Raw genomic sequence first — 26,448 nt, 5'->3', positions numbered from 1 at the left:
GGGGTCGCACACGCATACCGAAGTCGTGAAAGAGCTGCGAAGGCAACTCTCCACAAGGTGAATGTAAATTACACTCACCTCGTGGAGAGTCGCTTTCACAGCTCTGTCACGACCTTGGGATTCGTTTGCGACCCCTACTCTATTCGGCAAAGTTTTAGACGAAATCACAAGGCAAAAGTCGCCCATACATCGTTTCTTGATTGCACGCTTCTGAGCTGAGAAAATAGCAAGTGAATGTAACTCGTTGCAAGTGAGTGTTCCCATCCCTGAATACAGGTAACTCTGGAGAAAAGCCAGTACTGCATTGTTCAAGATAAAACGACTGCGAAATCTATATGGGTAGCGTTGAAGGAGCATCACTACAAGGCTTCGCTAAAAAAAGATGACTCTCCTGAAGCTGATCACAAATCAGAACTACCGTGTTGGAGAACGAATGGAAGCGTATCTTGCGGATATGTATCATGAAGATCTATGCAAGGCTGGTGAACTCCGGATTTCAAACGCAAGAATGTCTGAAGGTTTCAATTTCCATAATCTAGGAGAATCTTGAGTAGAATTAAAAATAAAAAAAAAAAAAAAAAAAAAAAAAAAAAAAAAAAAAAAAAAAAAAAAAAAGAATCAAAAGGTACAATCTTGAAACATGAAGAAATAAGAGAAGTTCGGAGATCTGAGAATCGATCGGATAGTTCGTTGATGACCAAATTCTGGTTCGGAATTTGTTACTAGACTTAGACCTGTGTAGTAATTTTTCTTACAAATAAAAAATACTGTAGCGATTTTGAAAAAAAACACGCAAATTTCATTACAAACATAACAACAAAAACAAAACTTTATACACGAATGTATACAAATCAACAGCAAACCTATCTGCCCTTTATAACGGCTTCGATCCAAGTGACTCCTTGGTCGGCGATCAACGCCAACAGTTCCCGCTGTTTGTGATCCAGTTTGATCACCGCAAACCGTTTACTGCTGGTCCGCAGGGCGTTGCTCGTCAAGTACTCCCGGAATCCGGCCACACCCTCGTACCGGTAGATCACCAACGGGTGGAACGGATTCTCCGTCAGGGTGTACAGCATCAGTTCCGACGTGGTCGACAGGACCGAGAACTGGATCTGCTTGGGAACCTTGGTCAAGATGGTCTGGTACTTGGTGAATGTACTGTTCCGATGCTGGGGTCGCAGATCGCGCCAGATTTCTATCGATCCATGATGAGCGGAAGCTTCCGTAAGGGCTTGGTCCGAATTGATGGCGATGAAGAGCTGTTGCTCGAACTTGGCCACGGTCAGGGAAGTTGGGTGGGCTATCTTGATTAGTTGGAAGAGACCGAGCTTGTAGTCGGCACGGGAGCGCCAGACTTGCAGCAGATTATCTCTGCTCAGTAAGATCAGGCGTCCGTCCAGGAAAAGGGCCTGTTTGACTGCTGGTGTTGTGAGGGGTTGGTGGAACTTCAGGTAGTACTCCAGGCTCTCCAATTGAAGACAGTACACATTCAGACCGTCGATGTGTGTTGAGTACAGGCCTACGCAGTCCAAGTCGAGTATCTTGAGTGCAACAATGTCTTGGGGATGTGTGCTGTTGAACTCGTAGATAGAAGTGAATTTGGGAGTCTTCTTGGGAGCAGAAAAGTCCGGTGCTTCAAGGTCAAGGATAGACTGTCGATAGAGTAGACGGCTGTGGTCGTAGTATTCGACGAAGAGGTTCTGGATTCCACCCAGGACGATTCGTTTCATTTTGGTGATCCGTAGAGTCGGATAACTGATGGATGGAAAACCTGGGATAAGACGGGCGAGATTTCATGAATGACCAGAAATATTATTGGGATGTAACTGCATACCTTTAGCAAAACGAAACTGTGAGTCCTTCTTATTCCACCTGTAGAACTCAACGGCCGTTCGATTTCCATCATCCACATGTGCCGCCAGTAGTTCTATTGCTGCAGGTGATAACGGTAACGTAATGGTTGCTACACTACGGAAGTATCCCGGCAGGGCCTTTATCGGTTGATAGTGACTAAGATACGGAGTTTTGGCTGAAATTCAGAGAATACTATTAGCTGTCTAAAACCAATAATCTGCAATTCAACGTACTACTGAGTGTTTCCACCAAGGATTGTCCAACCATATGCAGCCTCCGCAACTTGGTTTCATATTTACTCAACTGATCACCATATTCCACCTCCTGCAGAAGCTGATTGATATTCACACCAAATACCTTACTATCGCTGGTACGCACATTCTTGGCCTTCAAATTCTGAGCCAACGTAACCGGTGTCCCAATCGTAATCGTACCCTCTTCATCACGTGCCAGATTGTCCATGAACTCGTTGAAATCTTTGCCGTTGATTGTGTTCACCTCCAAAGTTTCGATCGACGATTGATAGATCAAGTTGTGCTCTGGGAATTTGGTTTTCAGGTAGAGAGTGCCTTCCAGCGTCTGATTAACCGACTTGAGCAGTAAATGCTGTGGGTCGAACGTAACGTTGTTGACCGGACCGAGGGATTCGATGCCTCCCAGGATGGTGACCCCTTCTAGGTAGGTGACGCCTTCCACGGTATGGTTTCGGTCAAGCCGCACGGAGTTGCTGAACCATTCGCTAAAATCCACCCCTTGGATGATGCACGGCTCCGGGCAACGAAGATTGTGAACCCGAAGGTTGTCGATCCGTTTGGCACCGGTAAAGGTCACCTGCTCGGCGTGGTTCAACAGGATGTCGTGTCGGATGTCCAGACCGTTGAGGGTGGTCAAGTTGAGGTTGCCTGGAATGTGAAATGATGATCGTTGAACGAAATGCATGCAAGGGTTAATTGGGGTGACCTACCGTACACTTCAACATCGTGGAAAACCCATTTTCCTGTAATAGTTTGGTCTACGTTCTTTTTCAGCACAAATCTATCGAAGTCTACGATGTTGATTCCTCGGGATCTAGAAGAAGTGTTCAGTTCATTAACTGTAAGCAATTCTGTTACTTATGATATTTGAACACTCAATATACGGGGATGAACCAGCCTCGGGCAGAATTTCCCCGTAATTCGAAAAGTCAATAATAATAATAATAATAATAATAATAATAATAATAATAATAATAATAATAATAATAATAATAATAATAATAATAATAATAATAACATTCAATATCTGTAAATGAAATCCCGGTAGAACGTCCAGGCACGAATCTCCATTAATCCAACCACTAGATTCTTATGAAAATATGGGAGGCTGTTCATTAATTTCAAAGCAGCGAACGATGCAGTGAAATAAAATCCCAGACCTACTATAAGGCCTCCAAAGTACTCCGAAGTTTGTGTCACAAATCTAACATTTTAAACCAAATTTTATACACGATGAATGATCCCAGAACATAGTCTACGGTACTCAAAAAGCCTCAAAGCACCCCTAGAAAATCCATGGTACATGAATTGGGTAATGTAGGTCATCCAAACTACTATGGAATTCATTTTTTCAAGATCTACTGGATCTACCATCATTTGTGTTCACTTTGTCCAAGAAATTTAATCACGTTGATGTCCATTAGACCTCGCAATGCTACGAGCAACTCGATGTTGTGGTAGTTGGGCATTCCCTGAAATAGAAATGGCCTTCAATACACTTTGAAGCTTGAATTATGAAATCTATATACTGTATCACGCTTTAAAACTGTAAAAAAAATATTCGTGGAGTGTAGTCTATACTGCTGATGGAGCCTCAGTGCAAAACTATAATGCTTTTGGTACATTCAGGGATTATTCCAGGCTTTCCAAACTGTTCTGGAATTAGGACATGCTTGTAGAGTCTATAGGCTTTACTCTTGTTTCTCTAAACTCTATCGGCATAATTCTTTCACGATTGTGTCTGTTGCACCACCTATTATTACGAGTATCTCTATGTGTTGCGAGGTGGGTGTCCGTCCACTGGCATATAAATGGACCCCAATATATTTTGGAGTAACACCATTCACTTGGTGATCTAGGTCATCCAAACTATTCTGGAATTAAGACGTTCAAGGTCCGCAGGCTTTACTATTGTTTCTCATTATTCTATCAGTATAAATCTTTCAGGATTGTATCCGTTATACCTCATAACATTACGAGTATCTCTTTGTGTTGCTCTCTTGTGATGCGAATGCTCGCGGAATATAATCTACGCCACCCGTAGAGTACATGTCACTTGGTCATCCAAACTATTCTGGAATGATAGTTGAAAATTCCACGAAGAATAACTTGCAATATTGGTATACTCTGTACTATTTTCTTCGTTACGATTGTTAGTGGAATGTAATCTTTGCTACTGGTAGACCATCATATGCATTTAAATCACGTTTTTCTCCTCGTTGTATCTCAGGAAATTCTCCAAGAATTCCTCCAGCAATTTCTACAAGAAATACTCCAGAAACCACTTCACAAATACCTCCAGGAATTCTCCAAGGAATGCCTCCAGGAAGTTCTCCAGGAATTTCCCAAAGATTCCTCCAGAAATTGATTTAGGGTACTCCAGGAATTCTTCCTGGAATTACTTCAGGAAATACTCCATAAAGCTCTCAAGGAATTCCTTCAGAAAATCCTCCACAAATTCCTTTAAAAATTGCTCCAGAGATTCGTGCAGACACTGCTATTGGAATTACTCCGAGAATACTTCCATGGATTTCTTCAGAATTTTCTCAACAAAATCCTCCAGAAATTACTCCAAAATTTTCTCTAGCAACTCCTCCAGAAATTATTATTGGAATTTCTCCAAGCAGAATTCGTACAGGAATTCCTCCAGGAAATTCTCTAGGAACTCCTCCAAGACATCTGCCAAGCATTTTCTCCAAGATCCGCTCCAGGAATTTCTCCAGCAATACCTCCAAAAATTCCGCCATATATTCCTCCAGGATCCACTGGGAAATTCTCCCGAAATTCTACTAGATATTATTCCTGGCATTACTCTAAAAATTCCTTCGGGAATTCTCTAATAGTTTCTCCAGGAATTCCTTTATCAATTTATCTGCGAAATCCTCAAAAGTTACTTTAGGAGTTACTGCAGGAATTACTCCAAGAATTTATCTCTGGATTTCTCCGACAATTCCTCCGGTGACTTTTTTTTGGATTTTTTTTACAAGGACATTCTAAAAGAAGTTCTAGAAATTGCACCAGAAATGTCTACAGGAATCCCTCCTCTAAAAATACCTCTAAAAATTCTTCCAAGGATTTTTCCAGGAATTACTCCAAAAATTTCTCCAGGAATTCCTCCAAAAGTTCCTCCAAAAATTCCTTCAGGAATTCCTCCTAGGTTTTCGCCAAGAATTCCTCAAAGAATCCCTTCAGGTATCCCTACAAGAATTTCTGCCAATAATTCTTCCAAGAATTCCAGGAATTCCTCCAAGAATGCTGCCCAAATTTTCAACATTCCTCCAGGAATTTCTCCAGGAATTCCTTCAAGAATTCCACCAGGAATGTTCTCCAAGAATTTCTTCGAGTATTCCTCTAAAACGTCTTCCGAGCATTCCTCACAAAATCCCTCTAGGTAATCTTCCAAGATTTTTTCCAGGAAGTCCTCCAAGACTTCTGCCAAGCATTTTCTCCAAGATCTACTCCATGAATTTCTCCAGCAATACCTCCAAAAATTCCTCCATGAAATCCTCTAGGATCCACTGGGGAATCCTCCCGAAATTCTGCTAGAAATTATTCCTGGCATTACTCAAAAAATTCCTCTTTAAAAGTTCCTCCAGGAATTCCTCCAAAAGTTTCTCCAAAAAATTTCCAGAAAATTCAGAATTCCACCAGGAATGTTCTCCAAGAATTTCTTCGAGTATTTCTCTTAAACAAATCCCTCTAGGTAATCCTCCAAGATTTTTTGCAGGAATTCTTCCAAGACTTCGGCCAAGAAATTCTCCTAGCATTTCTCCAGGATTCCCTTCAAGACTTCCTCCAGGAATTTCTCAAGGATTCCTCTAGAAACTGCCCTCGGGTACTCCAGGAATACTTCCTGGAATTACTTCAGGAATTACTCCATAACTTCTACCAAACATTCTTTCAATAATCCCTCCAAGAATTCGTACAGGAATTCCTCCAGGAAATTCTTTAGGAACTCCTCCAAGACTTCTACCAAGCATTTTCTTCAAGATTCCCTCCAGGAATTTCTCCAGCAATATATCCAAAAATTTTCCCAGGGATCCATGGGGAAATCCTCCCAAAATTCTACTAGAAATTATTCCTGGCATTACTTTAAAAATTCCTCCGGGAATTCTTTGAAAGTTCCTCCAGAAATTCCTTCATAAATTTATCTGTGAAATCCTCAAAAGTTACTTCAGGAATTGCACCAGGGATTACTCCAGGAATTACTCCAAGAATTTATCTCTGGATTCCTCCGAGAATTCCTCCGGGATTTTTGTCGGATTTTTTTTTTCAAGAAAATTCTCCAATTGCTCCTGAAATGTCTACAGGAATCCGTCCTCTAAAAAATTTTCCAAGTATTTCTCCTAGAATTCCTCTAGGAATTAGTCTCTTCAGTTATTCCTACAAGAATTTCTTACAATAATTCCTTCAGCAATTCTTGGAAAATTCTTCCAGGAATTTCTCCAAGAATGCTATCAAAAATTTCAACAATCGCTCCAGGAATTTCTCAAGGAATTCTTTCAAGAATTCCACCAAGAATGTTCTTCTAAAATTTCTTCGAGTATTCCTCTAAAACGAATCCCTCTAGGTACTCCTCTAAGATTTTTTCCAGGAATTCCTCCAAGACTTCTGCCAAGAAATTCTCCAAGCATTCCTCCAGGATTTCCTCCAAGACTTCCTCCAGGAATGTCTCCAAGGAATTTCTGCAGAAAATACAAAAAAAGCCACGTATTTTTGGCTACCAGCAAAAGGGGGGAGGTACCACCCAAGTAACAATTTTAATTTTATCAAAGTTTTTTAGCGTTTCAAAAATCCTAAACGTAAAACCATTGATGCCGACTTGAAAATGCTCTCGAGTTCTTGTATGCCTCAATAAGCCCACGTTCTGGCTAGTTGGCCCAGTCTTATTAGGGTCTACAGGACTTCGTATGCAAACCGGCTTAGGATTTCAGGTTGTATCATAGTTTTATCAATCTTCTAAATAAAACCATCTTCTGACTTGTCAAATAATTGTTTTGATTATTTCTCACTCTCAATGTTCGATCGTCAGCATAAATTTTGTTGGTTGTTTATCCAGCCATCAATTGGAAAGATGCAGATATGGAATTCAGATTTGTTTTCCTATTTAATACGTGTCAGGAGACATGCCACGGAAAATTTGTGGTGAATGTGACTGTGATAATGACAAAAACTAAGTGCGCCACACAAACAATGCATAATTTGGTAGTTAAATGCATTCAATTTACTCGGTGGAATTGGGTGCAAAAAAGGTTTTTTCAACACAGCGGAGTTTAAAAGACATTATGTAATTTTTCTGGCAAAATAAAATGACGGAAACGTATTATATGTTAAATTTGATCTTAAGCTGTACGTGAAATCATAAAATTGAGTAATAATTTTTCTGTATTTACATGAATTATCCCGGCTAGGCGACATATTTTTCTGATAAAACTCTGTGTTCCTGATGATTCCTCCAATAGGGCTAACCCTCCTGAGGTAGTCATAACTGAGCTCATGATAGAACTAGCGGTTTTATCACAGCATTTTTTTGGTTTATGTTACGGCCACGAAATCTTTTGTTGGTTTTATGCATTGCCTCACAGTTTTGTGTATTTGTTTACAAAAAAAATCTCTCCGACAACAACCGCAAATGCAAGTTTTATTGGAATGATATATAATAAGTGATAAAACCAATTCATGTCTACTTGCAAGTCTTAAACTGAAGAAGTTTATAGCAGAAGTTATATGATAGTTTTATGGAACGCCAAAGGTTTAAAGTAAAAAACTACCACATAAAACTAATTTAGAACAACGAGCTTTTTGACATGCTCGTATAAAACCAGGATAAAACATGAATAAACCTTCAAGGCATGCTGATTGTTACTTGGGCATGCAACTATTCCTCTTGACTAATAAAAAAGACTCCAGGGTAAAATGCTATAAAACAGAGAAGATATTGCATTTCTACCAAAAGAAGATCGCCCCGGATGTTATCTGATTAAACAGGGTATTGCACTATTAGTTGTTCAATATCGCTCTTGAAGGTGTCATTAGGAGAGCTAGCGTGAAAAAGAGCGTTACCATCGGCATATGGAAGAGGCATTAGTGCACTCAGCCAAATAACCTTAAGATTTCCATAAGGCACAACTTATGAAACGGCCTTTGAATAATTCATAATGATTCGGATGAATTTCATAAGGTTACTCTATGACGTAAAATCGTCTCACAGCTTGGCTTTTATTCATGTTTAGCGACATGGTATTCTCAAGCGTCGGTAGCCGTGTGGATAAAACACGGGCTCGGTGATCTCGACGTTCATGGATCGAATCCAGTCTGCATCATTTTAAGATTTTTTTTGTTATTTTCATAAGTCTATCTTATGCAATTTGTCATAGCAAGCACGATCAATTTTCATAAGGTATTCCTATGCCATCCATAAGAATTAGTTATAGCAAATTTTCATAAGGTATTTCGATGAATTTCGCTAGTTTTTTTCGCTGAGTGTGTCTTTTGTAAGGGAGACAGCAAGAAACAGTCACGACGAAAAACATTTTCGCTGGAAGACAACGTAGATCCAATAGCGAATGGAAAGGGGGAGAACTTGTGTACCTTGGAACTTTTTTTTTGTCTGTATTAACGAGATTTTTAACCCTAGGCTAGTTCATCTCGGGACCCACGTTTTACTTCCCTTCCGAAGGAAGAACCCACTTTTTTTGTGAGTATGTCGGGAGTGGGATTCGATCCCAGGTCCTCGGCGTGATAGTCAAGTGTTCTAACCACCACACCAGGTCCGCTCCACTTGGAACTCGGGTGGCGTGACCCGCGAGGTAAAATGGCGTTTACGACCTTTCTAGGACCTCCGTTACCAGTTACTAGTTTCGTGTTGTAAACACTGAGGTTTCCTGTTGCTCTAAATCCCTTTCGTGACGAACCAGCATAATTGTGCTGTTTAGTCTTTGTTTCATGTAATGCAAACTGTTTAATAATTGGTACATAATGTATATATACAAGTAACAATGCGGAATCATTAATAAGTATGCCAGATTAACAAGTGATCTACGAAAGCGCCGACAGTTGAATAAGAGTATGTGTTGAAAAAAGAGTCGATTAAATATTTCAAACAGTTTAAATAGCACTTTTGTTCATCATATTTATGTAAATTGAGCAACTGATCGTACAGAAGTTTAAGAAAAGTTGTTTAGGAATTTCCATCTATAGCTTAATAATGTGTCACAAATGTACGAAGACAAGCTGTTTCCGACGTATTAGATGACATTATTCCACATATCATTTACAGCGAAACAAGTAGCTTAAACATAGGTTAACAAGTCTTGCTTAATCGTTCTGTTCAGCTGCTGATTAGCAGTGCTCTTAATTGGCATTGTTCACCATGTTTACATTTGTAAACACAGTTGTAAATTATTTAACATCAAACAGAAGCCTTGCAGCAGCTTTTAATAATTGTATCCACTTCAAAAAACATCACGACTTACCTTTAAACTATACTGATCAACGGCAGCTTGAACCGAGCTTGAAAACGGCAACTGGCTCCTTTAACAAGCAGCGTCTAGGTACAGCGTTCGTTCGTTCGTTGCAAACCCGCTAGTTGCAACGCTTTTTAGTTGCAAGTCCGCTAATTGCAAAATTTGACACAAGTTTTTGCAATTGAAAAGCAATCAAGTGTCAAATTTGTGCTGTCAGTCATGCTGTTAATGCATTTCGATGCACTTTAGTGTCAAAGTGATGTTGCAATTAGCGAATGGCATTCGCTCGTTGCAATGTAAACATGTTGCAACGAGCGAACGGCCACTGTAGAAGTTTTCCCCATGGTTTCTTCTTCATGACACGGATCAAGCCTTATTTCTATCTTGACCGGGTTTAGGATCCACTTTTTGTCAGGAAATTAACAGCAGGTGTTCCGAATGTTCCGAAAACTAAACACAACTTACTTTTTCGGGTATGAGAAACGATAAACATGTTTGAAGGATCACCAAATTTGCAAAACAACATCGCACCATAGCGAACTGACTTCACAGCTACTATTGAGCTCCAGTAGCGCTGCTGATGAACAAAGCTTACATAAAAGTTTATTTACACCAACAAACGTTGCGGATACGATTAATAAATCATTAATCAGCTTCAAAGTTCATTTCGACAACTAGTCGAATAACAAAACTTAAGCGACGTTTAAGCAACGTATGAATGGCAACGTATTCGATTCAATGTTCAAATACTGATTTAAATCTTCCAATTCATGCAATCCTGATTGGAGAAAAGCAGATGCAGACGACAGTGAAGCAGTAGGTCCCGATTTCGAGTCTTGCCAATGATGTGTGTTTTTTCATTAAACTGTGATTAATGTAGGTAATACGGCCATAAAAAGTTGTTTCAAATTATTAATATGAGAAATATGTAAAATGAAACATCTTTTTGCTTATTTATTTATAGAGCGACATTGAAGAAACGTTTAAGAAATTTTTTTACAGCATTTGTTCAATCAAATATAAAAATTGAAATTGTTGCCAAATTGTTATTGTATTGTGATTGTGGTGGAGTAATTGTCGCAAAAGCTTGTTATAATGAACGCAGCTGCAAATTCGCTTTGTTTATTAAACCTTTGTTAGACGATTGTACAAAAAGGCATCATACAACTTGGTTTGATAAACTTTGAAGAAAGGTTGCTGATATATTTGTAAATAGCAAACGGGTTGAACGTTGGACGGCTGTATAACGAAGCAGCAGATTCTCCATTTCTGGGCTAACAAGAGTTGAACAACAGTTTCATCTCAACTAAACCAAATGTAGTTCGGCTTTAGGCTTAATAACGCAGCTTTGAGAAGCTTTTCTTAAAGTTATAATTGTTTCTTGGGTATGTTATGTACTTGTATGTGTACAAACCAACTTTTGTTTACATTGTATGTACAAACAAACTTTTGTTTACATTGTATGTGAGAACAAGTTGAACAAAAAGTGGACAAAATCCGTAAAACATGAAAAAGTTCTATGTGTCGCAATTTATTTTATTTCTGATTTATCAAGGTAGTCAAAGCTAGAAATTGAAAGTTGAAGAGTAATTACGAACAACAATTGTTGTTTTGTTGGGAAATATAAGAGTTCTGGAGAGTCAAAGTGAAGCCATTTGTATGGAAATTTCACTTTTTTGCGCTCCATCCCGAAAGGGATATACGGCCACGAGACTTGGACGTCGAGGAAAGTAGACCGGGGTACGTTAGATGGTTCAAGAATGTTCAATAGACCTATCGAAGAATCTCAAAATCGAACTTGTAACAACTTCAGCTATCATTAGGCAACAAAAAACAGCGGCATGTTTACATTGCAACGAGCGAATGCCATTCGCTAATTGCAACGTCACTTTGACACTAAAGTGCATCGAAATGCACTGACAGCATGACTGATAGCACAAATTTGACACTTAATTGCTTTTTAATTGCAGAAACTTGTCAAATTTTGCAATTAGCGGACTTGCAACTAAAAAGCGTTGCAACGAACGAACGGACGCTGTATTTAAACTTTCATTGAAATACTTCGCTAAGAAGAATGTTATAGTGATGCAAATCAATTGTACTTGGCCTTGTTTGTACCCGACTTGACCCAGTGACCCACTGGCCTTACTCCATCCAGAAGTCCAAGAACATTTTAATCCCGTATATTTCCAAAACTAGGGTGTTGTGCGAGTTTGTATTCAAAAGTTGGTCAAATTCTGTTGAAAATGAGCTGTTTGCGAAATTTTGAACTTTTATGTCGCAGCTGGAGACAAACGGGTTAAACTGAGTAACGTTGCATAATAAACCGCAGTTACTGGAGCAATCTGAAGTCTACCAGCTTATTGTAAACCTTCGGTACATTCAGGGTCGTCCAAACTGCTCTATAATGTAGTCTTTCAAATCTACAAGAATTACTTCATGTGTTTTCACCATAAATAATAGTATTGCATAGTCTGCTGGGGTCCACGAAGCTCTTGAAATCTCAAATGTCATTTAGAGACACTGTGGGAATGTTTCCGGTCAGCCAAACTATCTTTGAGTTCAGAACTTCAGATCTACACTCGTAACATCAGCTATAATCTGACATACTGAGTAACGTTTCATAACTAATGGCGGAGACTGGACCAACCTGAAGTCTACTATATACTGTTATGAACCTTTGGGACATTGAGGGTCGTCCAAACTATCCAGTAGTTATTCTCACAATGACCTTTAAACTGTGATCTGTAATTTCCCTGGCATATCATGAATCATTTCAAGATAGTTTTGAGATATTCCAGATCAACAACACTACTCCGGAGACCATAGCTTCAGGTCTACTACACTTGTGATTATAGCTTTTGCCACTACGTTAAGTAGTGTTACATAATCCACTGTACTTACCAAAGCAGTTAGATGAACAAGAAGCGTTGTTATATATTTTTGGGATATTATGGGCTTTCTTACTGTTATGAAGCTTAGTTGATAAAAACAACCACTGTAACTTTCAGAAGAGTTGCTGGACGTGATAGATAACAAATCGTTGCTATTAATGAAAGTTAATGGTTACACCCGTAGACATTAGAATCTAAACTCAAGAACAGTGTGAATGACGTGGTATATCCCGACTGATCTGATACTGTCTATTGAGCTTTCATAAAACTTACTGAACATGATAGATTACAAATCGTAGCTTTGTATAATGAAAGAAGTTACCGTTACATTCGTAGACTTTAGGATCTCACACAAGAACAGTTTGGATGACCTAGGATATCCTTACTGAAGGTGGCCCACACTTATATGAAAAACAAAAAAAAATCGAAAAATACCAAGTCTTACCCCCTAAATTAGTTGTTTTGGACTCCCAGAAGCTACGTTCAAAATTTGAGCAAAATCGGTTGAGCTCAAAACGCTTGAAGTTTGTATGGGGAAATTTGGCCAAATTTAAAGTTTTCGAATGTTGCAGAAATTTAAAGTTTTCGAATGTTGCCGCTAGGTGGCGCTGTAAGTATTCAATAATGAAACCCTTTGGTATTATTGTAGGTGACTATATGCCAAACAACTTTGTCGAAAACCGCAAAGTGATCCAACGTCTGTGAAAAATAGGGTAAGTGTACCAATTATGGCTATAGTACCAATTATTCGCCATAGTTGATTTTCACCCTTTAACGATGTAAATCAACAAGAAAAAAAATTGTGAGCAACAGATCACGTTCACAAAAGATGGTCGAACTCATTTAAACTCCACATTTTGCTCAAATCATGGTAGAAATAAATCATTTTCCTTAAAATTTCGGCTTCCTTGCACCCTTTTTCGCCATAGTGTTCCAGTTATGGCTAACCCCATAAGGAATGCATGCAAATAGTGCGAAAAGGAACCGAAGTTAAAAAATGTAACCATAACTGGTACAGGGTTCCTATCATTGGCACACGCTGTAATAAATACTAAAAGTAGTTTTGGCTCCGTTTCTATATTTTTCCTGTGAAGTATGAACACTAAGCTGTCTTTTAACCTATTGATGACATTTGTTGGTCATCTCGTTATTTTTATATAAATAGTTTTCCTTAGGTAGTGCCATAATTGGTACACGCACCCTACCCTAGGTAAGGTGAGGTGAAACATTATAAATATTTTTCCAGTAGGGTGCCTGTACCAGTTATCGCACTACCTAAGAAGAACTATTTCTACAAAAATAAGAAGAAGACTGTCGAATGTCATCGATATGTCAAATGATTGATTAGTTTTCATAGTTTACAGGGAAAATATAGAAACGGGTCCAAAACTAGTTTTAGTATTTATTACGGCGTGTGCCAACGATAGGAACCCTGTATCAGTTATGGATACATTTGTTAATTTGGGTTCCACTTCGCACTATTTACATGCATTCCTTATGGGATTAGCCATAACTGCTACACTATGGCGAAATAGGGTGCAAGGAAGCCGAAAAATTAAGGAAAATTATTTATTTCTATCGTAATTTGAGCAAATTGTGAAGTTTAAATGATTGCAATCATCTTTTGAGAACGTGATTTGTTGTTCACAAATTTTTTCTTGTTGATTTGTATCATTAAAGGTTAAAAATCGACAATGGTGAATTAGAGGTACTATAGCCATAACTGGTACACTGAGCCTATATGTAAAGGAATAATATCAATAATGAAATCTTAATTCTTTGCCTCACTTTGCCTAGGGTATAACTTTTTTCACAGACGTTGGATCACTTTGCGGTCTTCGACAAAGTTGTTTGGTATATAGTGACCTACAAAAATGCCAAAGGAATTATTTTTTGAACGCTTACAGCGCCACCTAGCGACAAAATTCGAAAACTTAAAATTTCTGCATACATTTGGCCAAGTTTTCCCATACAAACTTCAAGCGTTTTGAGCGCCCCCTTAGGCTCAACCAATTTTGCTCAAATTTTGAACGTAGCTTCTGGGAGTCCAAAACAACTGATTGAGGAGGTAAGACTTGACATTTTTCGAAATTTTTGTTTTTCATATAAGTGTGGGCCACCTTAGTGAGCATGTTATGAAAATGGTTGCAAACTACCAATTCATTGCTTATTTAAGCAAAATTAACTATTTTTCATTCACGTAAGCTAATTCTTTAATATGGCGACGACCATAATCAGCGAAAATAAAACGAAAGCAAGTTTACTTTTATGATGACCGCAATAAACCTAGCAGTGTCGTAGTTTCTGCTTTTCCACCAACAGATGTCGTTACTAATCGAACGGATCTCCATCTGTTGAGAGTTTTAACAGTTTTATTGCGGTAATAATGATTGCCAGAAGGTTTACATATCGGAAAGTTTTGTTTACTCTTAAAATCTGTCTTTATGGATATCTTCAAGTATACTATAAAACATTTTATGAATGGTTTTCATAAAAGCAGTCATAAAACTGTGAGTTTTAATTATTGCTGTAATAAAGCATTAATAAAAATCAAACAAAACCAATCAGCGATGGAACTGTTACTTGGATTACTTGGGCTAGGATATCCCGACTGATCTGTTACTGTTATTGAATTTGCAGAAAACTCACTGAACATGATAGATTACAAATCGTACCTTTGTATAGTGAAAGAAGTTACCGTTTCAACCGTAGACTTTAGGATCTAAACTAAAGAACAGTTTGGATAACCTAGGATATCCCGACTGATCTGATACTGTCTATTGAAATTTCATAAAACTTACTGAACATGATAGATTACAAATCGTAGCTTTGTATAATGAAAGAAGTTACCGTTACACCCGTAGGCTTTAGGATCTAAACTCAAGAACAGTTTGGATGACCTAGGATATCCCGACTGATCTGATGTTGTCTATTAACCTTTCAGAAGACTTACTGAACATGATAGATTACAAATCGTAGCTTTGTATAATGAAAGAAGTTACCGTTACACCCGTAGACTTTAGGATTTAACTCAAGAACAGTTTGGATGGACTAGGATATCCCGACTGATATGATACTGTCTATTGAACTTTCAGAAGACTTACTGGGCATGATAGATTACAAATAGTAGCTTTGTATAATGAAAGAAGTTACCGTTACACCCGTAGACTTTAGGATCTAAACTCAAGAAAAGTTTGAATGACGTTGGATATTCCGACTGATCTGATACTGTCTATTGCACTTTCAGAAGACTTACTGGACATGTTCGATTACTACGACATGTTCGACATGTGTTACTGGACATGTTCGAAAGCTACGATTCTTTGTATAATGAAAGAAGTTACCGTTTCAACTGTAGACTTTAGAATCTAAACTTAAGAATAGTTTGGATGACCTTGGATATCCCGACTGATCTGATACTGTCCATTGAAATTTCATAAAACTTACTGAACATGATAGATTACAAATCGTAGCTTTGTATAATGAAAGAAGTTACCGTTACACCCGTAGACTTTAGGATCTAAACTCAAGAGCAGTTTGGATGACCTAGGATATCCCAACTGATCTGATATTGCCTATTAACCTTTCAGAAGACTTACTGGACATGATAGATTGCAAGTCGTAGCATTGTATAGTGAAAGAAGTTACCGTTACATCCGTAGACTTTAGGATTTAACACAAGAACAGTTTGGATGACCTAGGATATCCCAACTGATCTGATATTGCCTATTAACTTTTCAGAAGACTTATTGGACATGATAAATTACAAATCGTAGCTTTGTATAATGAAAGAAGCTACCGTTACATCCGTAGACTTTGGGATCTAAACTCAAGAACAGTTTAGATGACCTTGGATATCCCGACTGATGTGATATTTTCTATTAACCTTTCAGAAGACTTACTGGGCATGATAGATTACAAATCGTACCTTTGTATAGTGAAAGAAGTTACCGTTTCAACCGTAGACTTCAGGATCTAAACTCAAGAACAGTTTGGATAACCTAGGATATCCCGACTGATCTGATACTGTCTATTAATCTTTAAGAAGACTTACTGGACATGATATATTACAAATCTTAGCTTTGTGTACTGAAAGAAGTCACCGTTACACCCGTAGACTTTAGGATCTAAACTTTTTTTTCTGTGTATTTTAACTTATGCAAATTCTACACTTAGGATCTAAACTCAAAAACAGTTTGGATGATCTAGGATATCCCGACTGATCTGTTACTGTTATTGAATTTGCAGAAAACTTACTGAACATGATAGATTACAAATCGTACCTTTGTATAGTGAAAGAAGTTACCGTTTCAACCGTAGACTTTAGGATCCAAACTCAAGAACAGTTTGGATAACCTAGGATATCCCGACTGATCTGATACTGTCTATCGAAATTTCATAAAACTTACTGAACATGATAAATTACAAATCGTAGCTTTGTATAGTGAAGGAAGCTACCGTTACATCCGTAGACTTTAGGATCTAAACTCAAGAACAGTTTGGATGACCTTGGATAACCCGACTGATCTGATACTGTCTATTGTACTTTCAGAAGACTTACTGGGCATGATAGATTACAAATAGTAGCTCTGTATAATGAAAGAAGCTACAGTTGCACCCGCAGACTTTAGAATCTAAACTCAAGAACAGTTTGGATGACCTAGGATACATATCCAGAAAAAATATTCTGCATAATATTCTATCGTTATTAAAACTACAAAACTACAGAAAATCGTGGAAAAATCTCCATAATAACGCATGGAAAAATTCCGGCTTCAAAGGGTTAAGGTTTACGCTTCAATCTACATACTGTTACACGGATGTCCTTTATAGTATTTTGCAGCAAAAAGATCTCGATTTAATTCAATGCATAAACAATGTCATCGCTTGCTGTAAATCAATCGAGAAGTTGAGATCAGCTAAACCGTTTGATGATTTGTACGATTCTGCTGTCGAGGTTCACGAAGGCGAAGGCGCAGCTTCAGAACATGGTTTTGCATAGCAATTTATTAGCGTGACTGTTCTCACTCCTCTCTTTTTCTTCGTGCGAAACTTTTGACAGATCAGCACGCGCCTCTCTCAAACAGACTCTCTGTTTATATTTTGTTTCCATTTGTAGCGAAACGTTTTTATCAGTGCCTAATCAATTTTTACATTATTTAATGTGGTCATAATTTTTGCTACTGTTTATGATAATCATCAAAATCTGCACTGAAGCGCAATAATTGTATTATACTGCCAGTTTAAATCGGCCAAAGTTTATAAAAAGAAAAAAAAGTTGCGAGCGTCATTCGGATTGCAACCGATTCAGAGTATCATAGGTAAATATTCATAGATTCTTATGTTGTCAACTTTAGGCAGGCACGATTGGGCACATAATTCAATTAAACGATAACTATTATCGTGCACATTTGATCACAATCATTAATAGATGAGTTCAATCGTATCAGATAGTTTCGAGAGTCTTTTGTGTGATTATTCCCTAGGGAATTTAACGTCAGGGCATACATTTAGTTACGATTGCGTTCAAATTTGCGCGCTAATTTACGTCGAAACGCGGCATACACGAACTGACAGAGATTCGTCCACCGAGAAATATCAACAAAAAAGATATACCTAGGTATATGAAATTTCTTAGACAAAAGTAAGATGAACGACGCTGTCACTGCCTCTATTTTTACTCTCCTTGTGACTGAATTGAGTGCGTAGATATTCTCAAATTCCCATTCAATTCGAAGATACCATGGGACTGTAGATTTTGAAATTCATAAAAATTGTCATGTTTGATATTACACGTGGACACGAATCAGATCAAGGACAGACTTAGCTCCCGGCAATAAGATATGAAACAACCTTGGGCTGAACATCTTTATAATAAAGACATAATAATAATGTGTCCGGCAATAATAGGCAGCTATGGCGTGTCAAAACCTAAAGCATTGCTTCTGACGTACATACTGAACTAAATAAGTGGAATTTAACGGATAGTGTGCAAGGAATCAGCTATGATACTACCGGCTCCAACAATATAAATTTTAGAAAGATTCCAGCATAATTGGGCTGTGTTCTATTTAGCATAGTAGAATGCAATCGGAAATTGCACAGAATTGAAGAATTAGTAGGTAAAAAATATATCTACTTACTCCTTCGATCCCTTGAGGAGACCTTCCAGGGCTATGTTGTCGAACGTGGCCATTTTCTGGAACTCGACAGGTCCCTTAAAAACCAGCGGCGTGGACACGTTTTGTGGCTTTGACACACTCAAGTAGCTGTGGATAATCTCCTCCAAGTCCAGTTGGTTTACGGGACCCTAACGAAAGAAAAAAAAAGTTAGTCCAAGTTAAGTCGCTTGTCCCCGTAACTTCCACTTACCTTGGTATGGACATAGTTGGCGAAATGAACATTCTCAAAGCGATAAGACCCAGTTAGGACTTCGTCCCGGTTAGTTAACCAGACGTCCCGATGAAGCTGTTCCAGATTGTAGCCGTTCAACTCGGAAACGTCCGGTTGAAGGTGGAAGTGAACGTTCCCCTGAACGTCCACGTTCAACGGCCGTTCTTCGCCACTCGAAGTCGCATACTCTCGCAGTTTGGCGTAGTTCATTCCGTTCAAAGTGTGCTCAACGTGTATTCGGTTAGTCACCCGCAGGTTACCATCGATTCTCACGTCTTTGAGATATTGACGATTCGGAGAGTAGTTCAACAGAACGTCGGTGGCCAGATTCAAACCTGACACAAGTCCCTTGACGATAATTGGTTGGTATGACACGATCCCTTCGTCTGTAAGATATGAAAATTAAAGAAAGTTATCCCCCAAAACAGAATTCAAGGCATCCTTACGGAATACCGCTTCCGGTAGGTGTTCACTGCGATCCAAGAAGTAGATATCCTGAACCAACTCCTCTAACTTGACTCCATTGAAGTACCCATCGACGACCATTCCCTCCGCCGTAACGTGTTCGAACACCTGTGGAGCCGTAAACGTTTGGTTGTACTCGTTCAACAGCCACGAGTGTCCAAATTCTTCCCGCTGTACTCCGTTGATCGATCCGTTGAAGTACACGTTGCGAACGTGCAGTGGATTCTTCAGGATCAACGTTTCCTCCACGATAACATCCTTCTCCAGGGGGTCGTTGATCTTCTTCAGCCCAATCAGGTCCACTCCGTTGATGGTTGCCTGATCCAGTAGGATCAGTTCCCCAACGCTTACGTTGTAGAAACCCTTTCCGCCGGTTACCGCGATCGATTCATCCGGTGCGCGCCCTTTCCGCAGAGTGTCGATAAAGAGAAAATCCAAGTCATAGCCGAATACCCTGGATTTGTTGTACGACTCCAGTCGACCGACGCTCAGATCACCGTGAATGGTCAGCTTGCAGTTCACGCAGCGTACCTTGGACTTGATACGCTGGTTGGTATTCACGGTTAGGAGCGTACTGAGAGGTCGTTCTTCGAACAAGGTCTTCTTCGCCACCACGGTCGATGCGATCAGCTCCTTGAAATGGATCGTTCCTTCAACGACCTGATCACCGGTCTTTTTGAGTACCGTTTGATTCAGTTGCTTCAAATCGATTCCGTTGATCTTGGTAGCATCCACTCGATCGCCGCGGATGGTAAGGTCACCGTTGAATATCTTTCGCCCGGTTATACGTTGCAGTTTGCTGGACGGGAACGGAATGAAGTCTCTCGGATTGACATCGTTAAGGTTGTTGGCGAAGGCATGATGCGCAACAAGCGGTTGTTTGAAGACGAAGTTCTGGTTTGCAAAAGCTGCACTTAGCGGAAGGCCGTGGTGATACAAATCATAGAAATTGAAAGTTTTGCTTGCTCCATAGATATTCGTAGTGTTCAAAAGGTGTCTGATCATGACATCACCAGTTATTTCAAAGTCGCCTTCCAGGTATACGTCCTGAGTGATCGTGGAAACAGGGTTCAATTTGCTCAGACTGCTGCTGTTGACTTTGCCCTGCAGGTAAATCGGACCCAGAAGCTGGACGTTATCGAAGGACTTGGTCCCGGTAATGAGCTGAGGCTCCTTTGGATCTTTCAGCAGAACCTGAAGTTGATCGTCGATCACGTTGATGTGGTTAATCCGCTCATCGACATGCAGATGTTCCATGTAAACCGGTTTGATGAATTGTACATCCTGTCGAACTGTGAAGTCCTGTTGATCCGGCGTCGGCTCGGTCATCACTAAGTAGTTCAAATCTACTCCAGATAATCTTTTGTTGGGGGTTTCAAGTTTCTTCGTAACAATATTATCAAAGTTTACGCTACCGGTAATAACTTGATCTCCCACGATCTTCAGAGCATTCTTGTTGATATATTTGATGTCAACATCATTCACAAGACCGCTGATTTCAAGATCTTGAACCCGGATTTCCTTGAATTTCTTCGGATAACTTTCAACCGTTCGTTTTTGTGCGTTATCATACTCCGATGCTCGATCGAGGTACGACATAACCGTGCCAACATCCGTCGAGTTGAGTTTCTTCGCCATAAGATTACCTACCGTAAGGTTTGTGGCCCGTAGAGTCCGTCCTGCAAACACTTGATCCACGCCACGAAGTAAAACATTGTCCACTGACACATGAATACCATCGATCAATTTATCTACGAACAATTCTCCGCGTATTTCAACACCTTTCACATGCAGGTCTGCGCCTTCCAAAGATCGTAAATCATCCGTAGTATGCAGTAGCGTTTCACTGGCATAGCCATTGAGAAACTTCACAGCCAACCTGTCCTCGATCACCAGTCTGTCTACGTTGATAACATCTTCATGCTTCGTTTGATTCGCCACCCTAGGAACCACCCGCTCATCGTTGACGTTCTTCGCCTCAAGATCCCTTATCAATCCATCGGCTGCAATCACCTGCGGTACCCTGACGTCTCCACGGACTTCCATCGCTTCACTTAGTTTGAGACTGTCATCGATCTTACTACGTAGCTTCTTTGCCTTCTCCTTTAGTTCTTGCAGCTTTCCATGTACGCTGTTCAGATAGTCAAACGCTTCCTGGTTGAACATGAAGTGCTGCGTATGCAACACCTTAGTCTTCAACGTTTCCACACTTGAGTCCTTCACTTCCACGTCCTTCTCGAGCTTAGCCCCACTTCCGGAAACCTTCGGCAACTCAACCAGCTTGTTGTAAACTTCTTCCAAGTTGACGTTCTCCAACTGATGGGTCGTTTCGCTGCACCACGATATGAACTGCCCGTAAACATCCCGCAGGTTGTTTTCCACTCCGTAGATCGGCGAGAACAGATTCGCTGTGTTGCCGAAGCTCTGCTTGTTGGCAATCACGATCAAGCTGGTGTTCAGGATGTGCCGGTAGACACGCATGAACGACACTCCCGTACTGAAGGCGTTCCGCGTGTAGTCGATTCTCGAGGGAACAAATTTGTAACCGTCGTACTCGTAGATCAACAGGGGTTTGCCTCTGCAGCGGATCAGTAGCAGGAATTCGCCGTTTTCGTGCTGTAAAGAGATAGATTGTTCACACTCAGACTCACAGGCTTCACATGACTTCTCCACAATACTCACCATAACCGGAAGGAACATCTTCACCTGGTGCAGTTCGATCTTCTGCACCGGCACGAAATATCCCTCGACGAACTTGTACACGATCGAATGCTGATCGTAGTCCAGTTTATCGACGGCGGTCTCCTTCCCGGCTCGCGAGTTTCCCGTGATCAAGTAATGCTCCCGCACGTCACCCAACTCCAGAAAGAAGTACGCTATGTCCGACACGGAGTAGATGTAGATCTTCTGATGGAACTCGAACTTCTGCTGCTCATAGTTGAACCGGAAGATGTCCGAGAAGGTGTCCTCTTCGACAGATTTATCGTTCATCTGGTTGGCGATGGCGATGTACAGTGTCTGTTCGATCGAGAACGGTTCTATGTAGATCGAGTTGTAGCACGGCAGTTCGTCGATCACGTCGAAGTGGTACCCGGTCCAGCGGTACAGTGGGCAAACGTTTTCAACGCTTTCGTTCAAATTCGTGTACGTGTGCGTTAGATAGAAGTGGTTTCCGGCAGTCCACATGTGAACCGTGTTCTGGTTGGATTGGCGGAACTTCTGTATTATGTCGGTGGTGCCATCCTCACGGATTTGAAACACGGGTGATCCTTCGTCGAACCCAGGATGAGCTTCCGGGAAGTCTTGGCTGCCGGAGTTGTCGTAGTAGTTAACCACGGCAACGAATCCTAGCGAAGCGTGCGAGGTGCAGTCAAAGTTACGTGCCTGAGCTGCCTTGTACTCCATGTACTTGTGGAACTGCCCCTTTTGCCGTTTGTAAAAGGTGACGATAGTTTGGTTCTTGTAGTTCTCTTTGGATTTTCGTAGATGTAGCGATGCCGCGAAAATGGATCGGCCCACTTTTAGTAGGCAGATATCGATGGGGAAGCTTACCGGTACGGAGCCTCGCTCGCGGAAGCCCTTTAGGTAGCGATGCTCGGCTGGAACATGTTCAAAAATAAGGGGTCATGCTGGTATCTAAACATGGTTCTCGGGCGAAACTGAATAGTTTGACAGGAGTAGGTTGGTTCAGATTGCAAATTTAATGTCAAGATTGTGGAGTTTAGGATTTCTCTGGGAAGGAATCACCCCTCACGTGCAGCACACACAATTTACCCAGGCTGACGTTGGTTCGCAAGTGGCAAGAGTGAACGCGGTTGGGTGACGCCTGGAGTTGTTGCTACGCAAGCAGGGATGCTAACATTGTCTGCTTGACAGTTCGCATCACATTCAAATGCGCTATATCGCCTGCTGTGATCATTCTCTTTATCACAGCTTTATTCAGTACATCTTATATCTCACAAAGATCATGCCGCATGTGGTATTGATGGGATTTTCATGGTTTCTTGGGTATCTATAGCTCAATAACCGTTTCATCAAAATTGGAGAAAAAAGACAGTTTACTCTTAGTCTTGGAAAATTGCGCATTCCCAATACATATCAAGGCCATTACTCCATTTCCCCCCCAGAATGGACGCCCAAATACTCCAGGAACAGATGCTCCTGAACTGCCTCCGCCAGCAGTTGGACGAATTCCACATGTTGTCCTCAATCTTCTGCAGCCCTGGCGAACTGCACGTCGACGACTACAGCTTCGTGGACAACATCAGCGCGTTCATCGAGGGCGAAACCAAGAGACTGAACGCCAAGCTGGACTACCAGCTCAACCTACCGTTGCTCGGAGCGGCGGAGAAGGTCCAGATTCGCATCGAACTACCTCATCTCTATCCGGGCATAGAGATTCCGTTGTTTGTGGTTAGGGCGGCGCGATTCCCTCGGGACCAGGAGCGGCTGATTACCGAGAGAATCGAGCGGTACATCGATCGAGAGGTGGTCGATAAGAGCGAGCCGTATGTGTTCCAGATCGTTTCCTGGATTCGGGATAACTTTGGAGAGCTGACGAAGTTCGAGGAAGCGATCAAACCACCAGATCAGCTGCTGAATGTGTCACAAGACACGAAAAGCGACAACTTCGAACGGTTATGGATCTACTCGCACCACCTAAAAAGTAAAACCAAACGGCAGACCATACTGAAAACGGCGCGGGACTTGGACCTGTCCGGGTTTTCGAGACCCGGAAAACCAGCGATCATTTGCGTTGAAGGACGCCAGATGGATACGCAGGAGTTTTGGCGGACGATAAGACCGCTCAAGTGGCAAAAGATTCAAATCAAGTTGGCCGAGGTGGATCCAGCAGTGGAATCAACGGGTGGTTGCGATGCGGTAGGTAGTAGGCGACGCTTTCAAGGTTTTCGCGAAGAATTGTTCACCGAAGTGGGCGACCAGAACGACGAGGAAGTGCCTATGAGTATGAGTTTATTTATGAAGTTTTTAGATAATCACGACAGTGGGTACATTAGGAAGGAAATTTTTGGATTCGATCAAGTGGAGAATGTTGTGTAACTGTTTGCAATAATGTTATTATGTTAGAGATTTTTTTTTTCTAAATTTATGTTGAGATGTATTTGTATTATATTTTCGCAATAAAAAAATTTAGTTACATTAAAAAAAAAATGAACGATGACATCAAGTTATTATCGAAAGAAATTCAGAAGTAAACATTACATCAAGGAAGTACCTAATGTTTGGGTTTCAAAAACTATTGCCGTTTTTCTGTATTATTCAGTTCCAACCTGGGTTGGAACTGGATCAGATCACAGTTTTAACCTCAACCCGACTTCGGTTTCGCTTGTACTAAAGTTTGTTTGACGTTGTTTGTTTACACATTTTCCGCCAATCCAGTTCCAACCCAGGTTAAAAAAGAAAAACGGCATATGTTATCGGTAAAATAACCACCTTGCTAACTCGTCAGTGCCCAAGTATTTTCGTTTGAAATTTTCCATCAATTTAACTATCAATAATGAAGATCTAGTAAAATTATGGAAAAATATGAAACTCTATGGCGGGGTACCAAAAGAAATCTGTGTGGGTTCTCAAAATCTAAAATTTTATTGTACATAGTTTTATTTTAGCACTAATATCATGCCACAAAATCATTTCTGTAGATTTTTCAATGTTTTTTTAATGTTTTTTTTTTGCCCAATTGACAAGCTAGTTAGCTTGTAAAGTTTATTAGTTTTTCCCTTTTTATGATGAAAAAAAAAATGTACTTCGGGAAATATTTGCAGAATTCTTGGAAAAACTCTTGACGAAGTTTATGTTGAAGTTTCGTTGAGAATCCCAAAGGTCGGGATTTAGACGAAAATCACGAAAAATGTATTGAAAACTTTCATCGTCTGGCAAATTCTTATAGTCAAATTCTGGTAGTTTTGCTGTAAAATGTTCTATGATATGTACTAGTTCAATTCCTGCAATAAGCTTGATTTGGAATAATAATTGTGAAGACCGCTTAATTATATGTTTTTTTTTTCAGGCAGTTTTTGAGGATATTCAGCGAGACTTAGATGCGTTACATGGGATCCAAGAGAGTTTCAGGGGGTTTTCGGTGACATTTCAAGAAGGTTCAGAGGGGTTTTTGGGAGCTTCGGAGGCGTTACATGAGCGTTTTAGAGGGTTTTAGTGGTTCTCTGGTTCGGAGTATGAGGGGTTTTTGGTAGCCTTCGGTGGCATTTCAATAAGTTTCAGGATTTTTAGCAAGTATCAGAGGCGTTTGAAGTTGTGGATGAATTTGTTTATCTTGATACTCTAGTGACGTGCGATAATGTTGTTACCCGCGAGGTGAAAAGACGGATTGCGGCTGCAAATCGGGCCTTTTTCGGTCTGCGGCTGAGGTCCCGCAGACTGCAAACGAAGACAAAACTCGCGTTGTACAAGTCTCTGATTCTCCCGGTCGCTTTATACGGTCATGAAACGTGGACGTTGAAAGAAGTTGATCGGAGAGCTTTTGGAGTCTTCGAACGTAAAGTGCTGCGAACAATACTCGGCGGTAAACTGGCGGCGTCGCATGAGCTACGAATTGTACCAGGTATATACAGAGATGGATATAGTGACGCGAATACAACACGGCAGGCTGCGGTGGGCTGGACACGTAGCTCGTATGCCGGAGGAACGACAAGCTAAAATTATATTCAGCAGAGAACCAGGAAGGGGTCGTCGGCTTCGTGGAAGGCCGCGTACACGTTGGCTTTTTGCAGTTGAGGAGAACCTAAGGACTCTAAACGTTCAGGGCGACTGGAAACGATTGGCCCAGGACCGAGGCCAGTGGAAGCGGATACTTCATTCGGTGTAGACTCACCGCTACGAGTTGTAGCCCATCAAGTATCAAGTAAGTATCAGAGGCGTTAACGATGAGTTTAGGGGGTTTCGGAGGATCTTAGGTGCGTTACATCGCATCCAAGGGAGTTTTAGGGGATTTTCGGAGTCATTTTCGAAAGATTAAGAGAGTTTTCTGCGGATTTCGAAGACGTTAGGAGCGTTTTCGAAGGTTTCAGAGGTTCAGAGGTTACAGAAGATCCGCGATGGTTTTACTGGTTTTCGGACTCATTTTAGGAATTTTAAGAG

General features: G+C 40.5%; 2 protein-coding genes across 2 annotated transcripts in view; one reads left to right on the top strand and one right to left on the bottom strand.

Annotated features, from left to right (window-relative positions):
* Positions 1-774: 774 nt before the first annotated feature.
* The window catches only part of LOC109410744 (uncharacterized), a 29,083-nt gene continuing 3,409 nt past the window's right edge, over positions 775-26,448 (bottom strand). Inside the window, exons 2-9 of the mRNA XM_029875732.2 lie at positions 22,012-22,928; positions 19,311-21,945; positions 18,844-19,250; positions 18,615-18,781; positions 2,822-2,925; positions 2,091-2,759; positions 1,838-2,032; positions 775-1,774 (exon numbers count right to left, since the gene is read on the bottom strand). Of these exons, the coding sequence (XP_029731592.2) occupies positions 864-1,774; positions 1,838-2,032; positions 2,091-2,759; positions 2,822-2,925; positions 18,615-18,781; positions 18,844-19,250; positions 19,311-21,945; positions 22,012-22,928 (6,005 nt within the window). The 3' untranslated portion in view covers positions 775-863. The remainder of the gene's footprint in view (positions 1,775-1,837; positions 2,033-2,090; positions 2,760-2,821; positions 2,926-18,614; positions 18,782-18,843; positions 19,251-19,310; positions 21,946-22,011; positions 22,929-26,448) is intronic.
* On the top strand, positions 17,551-24,498 carry LOC109403348 (RWD domain-containing protein 2A). The gene is made up of 2 exons (XM_019676152.3): positions 17,551-17,792; positions 23,457-24,498. The coding sequence occupies exon 2, from the start codon at positions 23,458-23,460 to the stop codon at positions 24,388-24,390; it is 933 nt and encodes a 310-aa protein (XP_019531697.2). The 5' UTR covers positions 17,551-17,792; position 23,457; the 3' UTR covers positions 24,391-24,498.

This window comes from Aedes albopictus, chromosome 3 (genome assembly GCF_035046485.1).
Source record: "Aedes albopictus strain Foshan chromosome 3, AalbF5, whole genome shotgun sequence".
Taxonomy (NCBI): Eukaryota; Metazoa; Arthropoda; class Insecta; order Diptera; family Culicidae; genus Aedes; species Aedes albopictus.
This window is presented reverse-complemented; position numbering and strand designations above follow the sequence as displayed.

Excerpts from the sequence above, each read along its gene's own strand:
- LOC109403348 (XM_019676152.3), top strand. The coding sequence starts at position 23,458 with ATGGACGCCCAAATACTCCAGGAACAGATGCTCCTGAACTGCCTCCGC.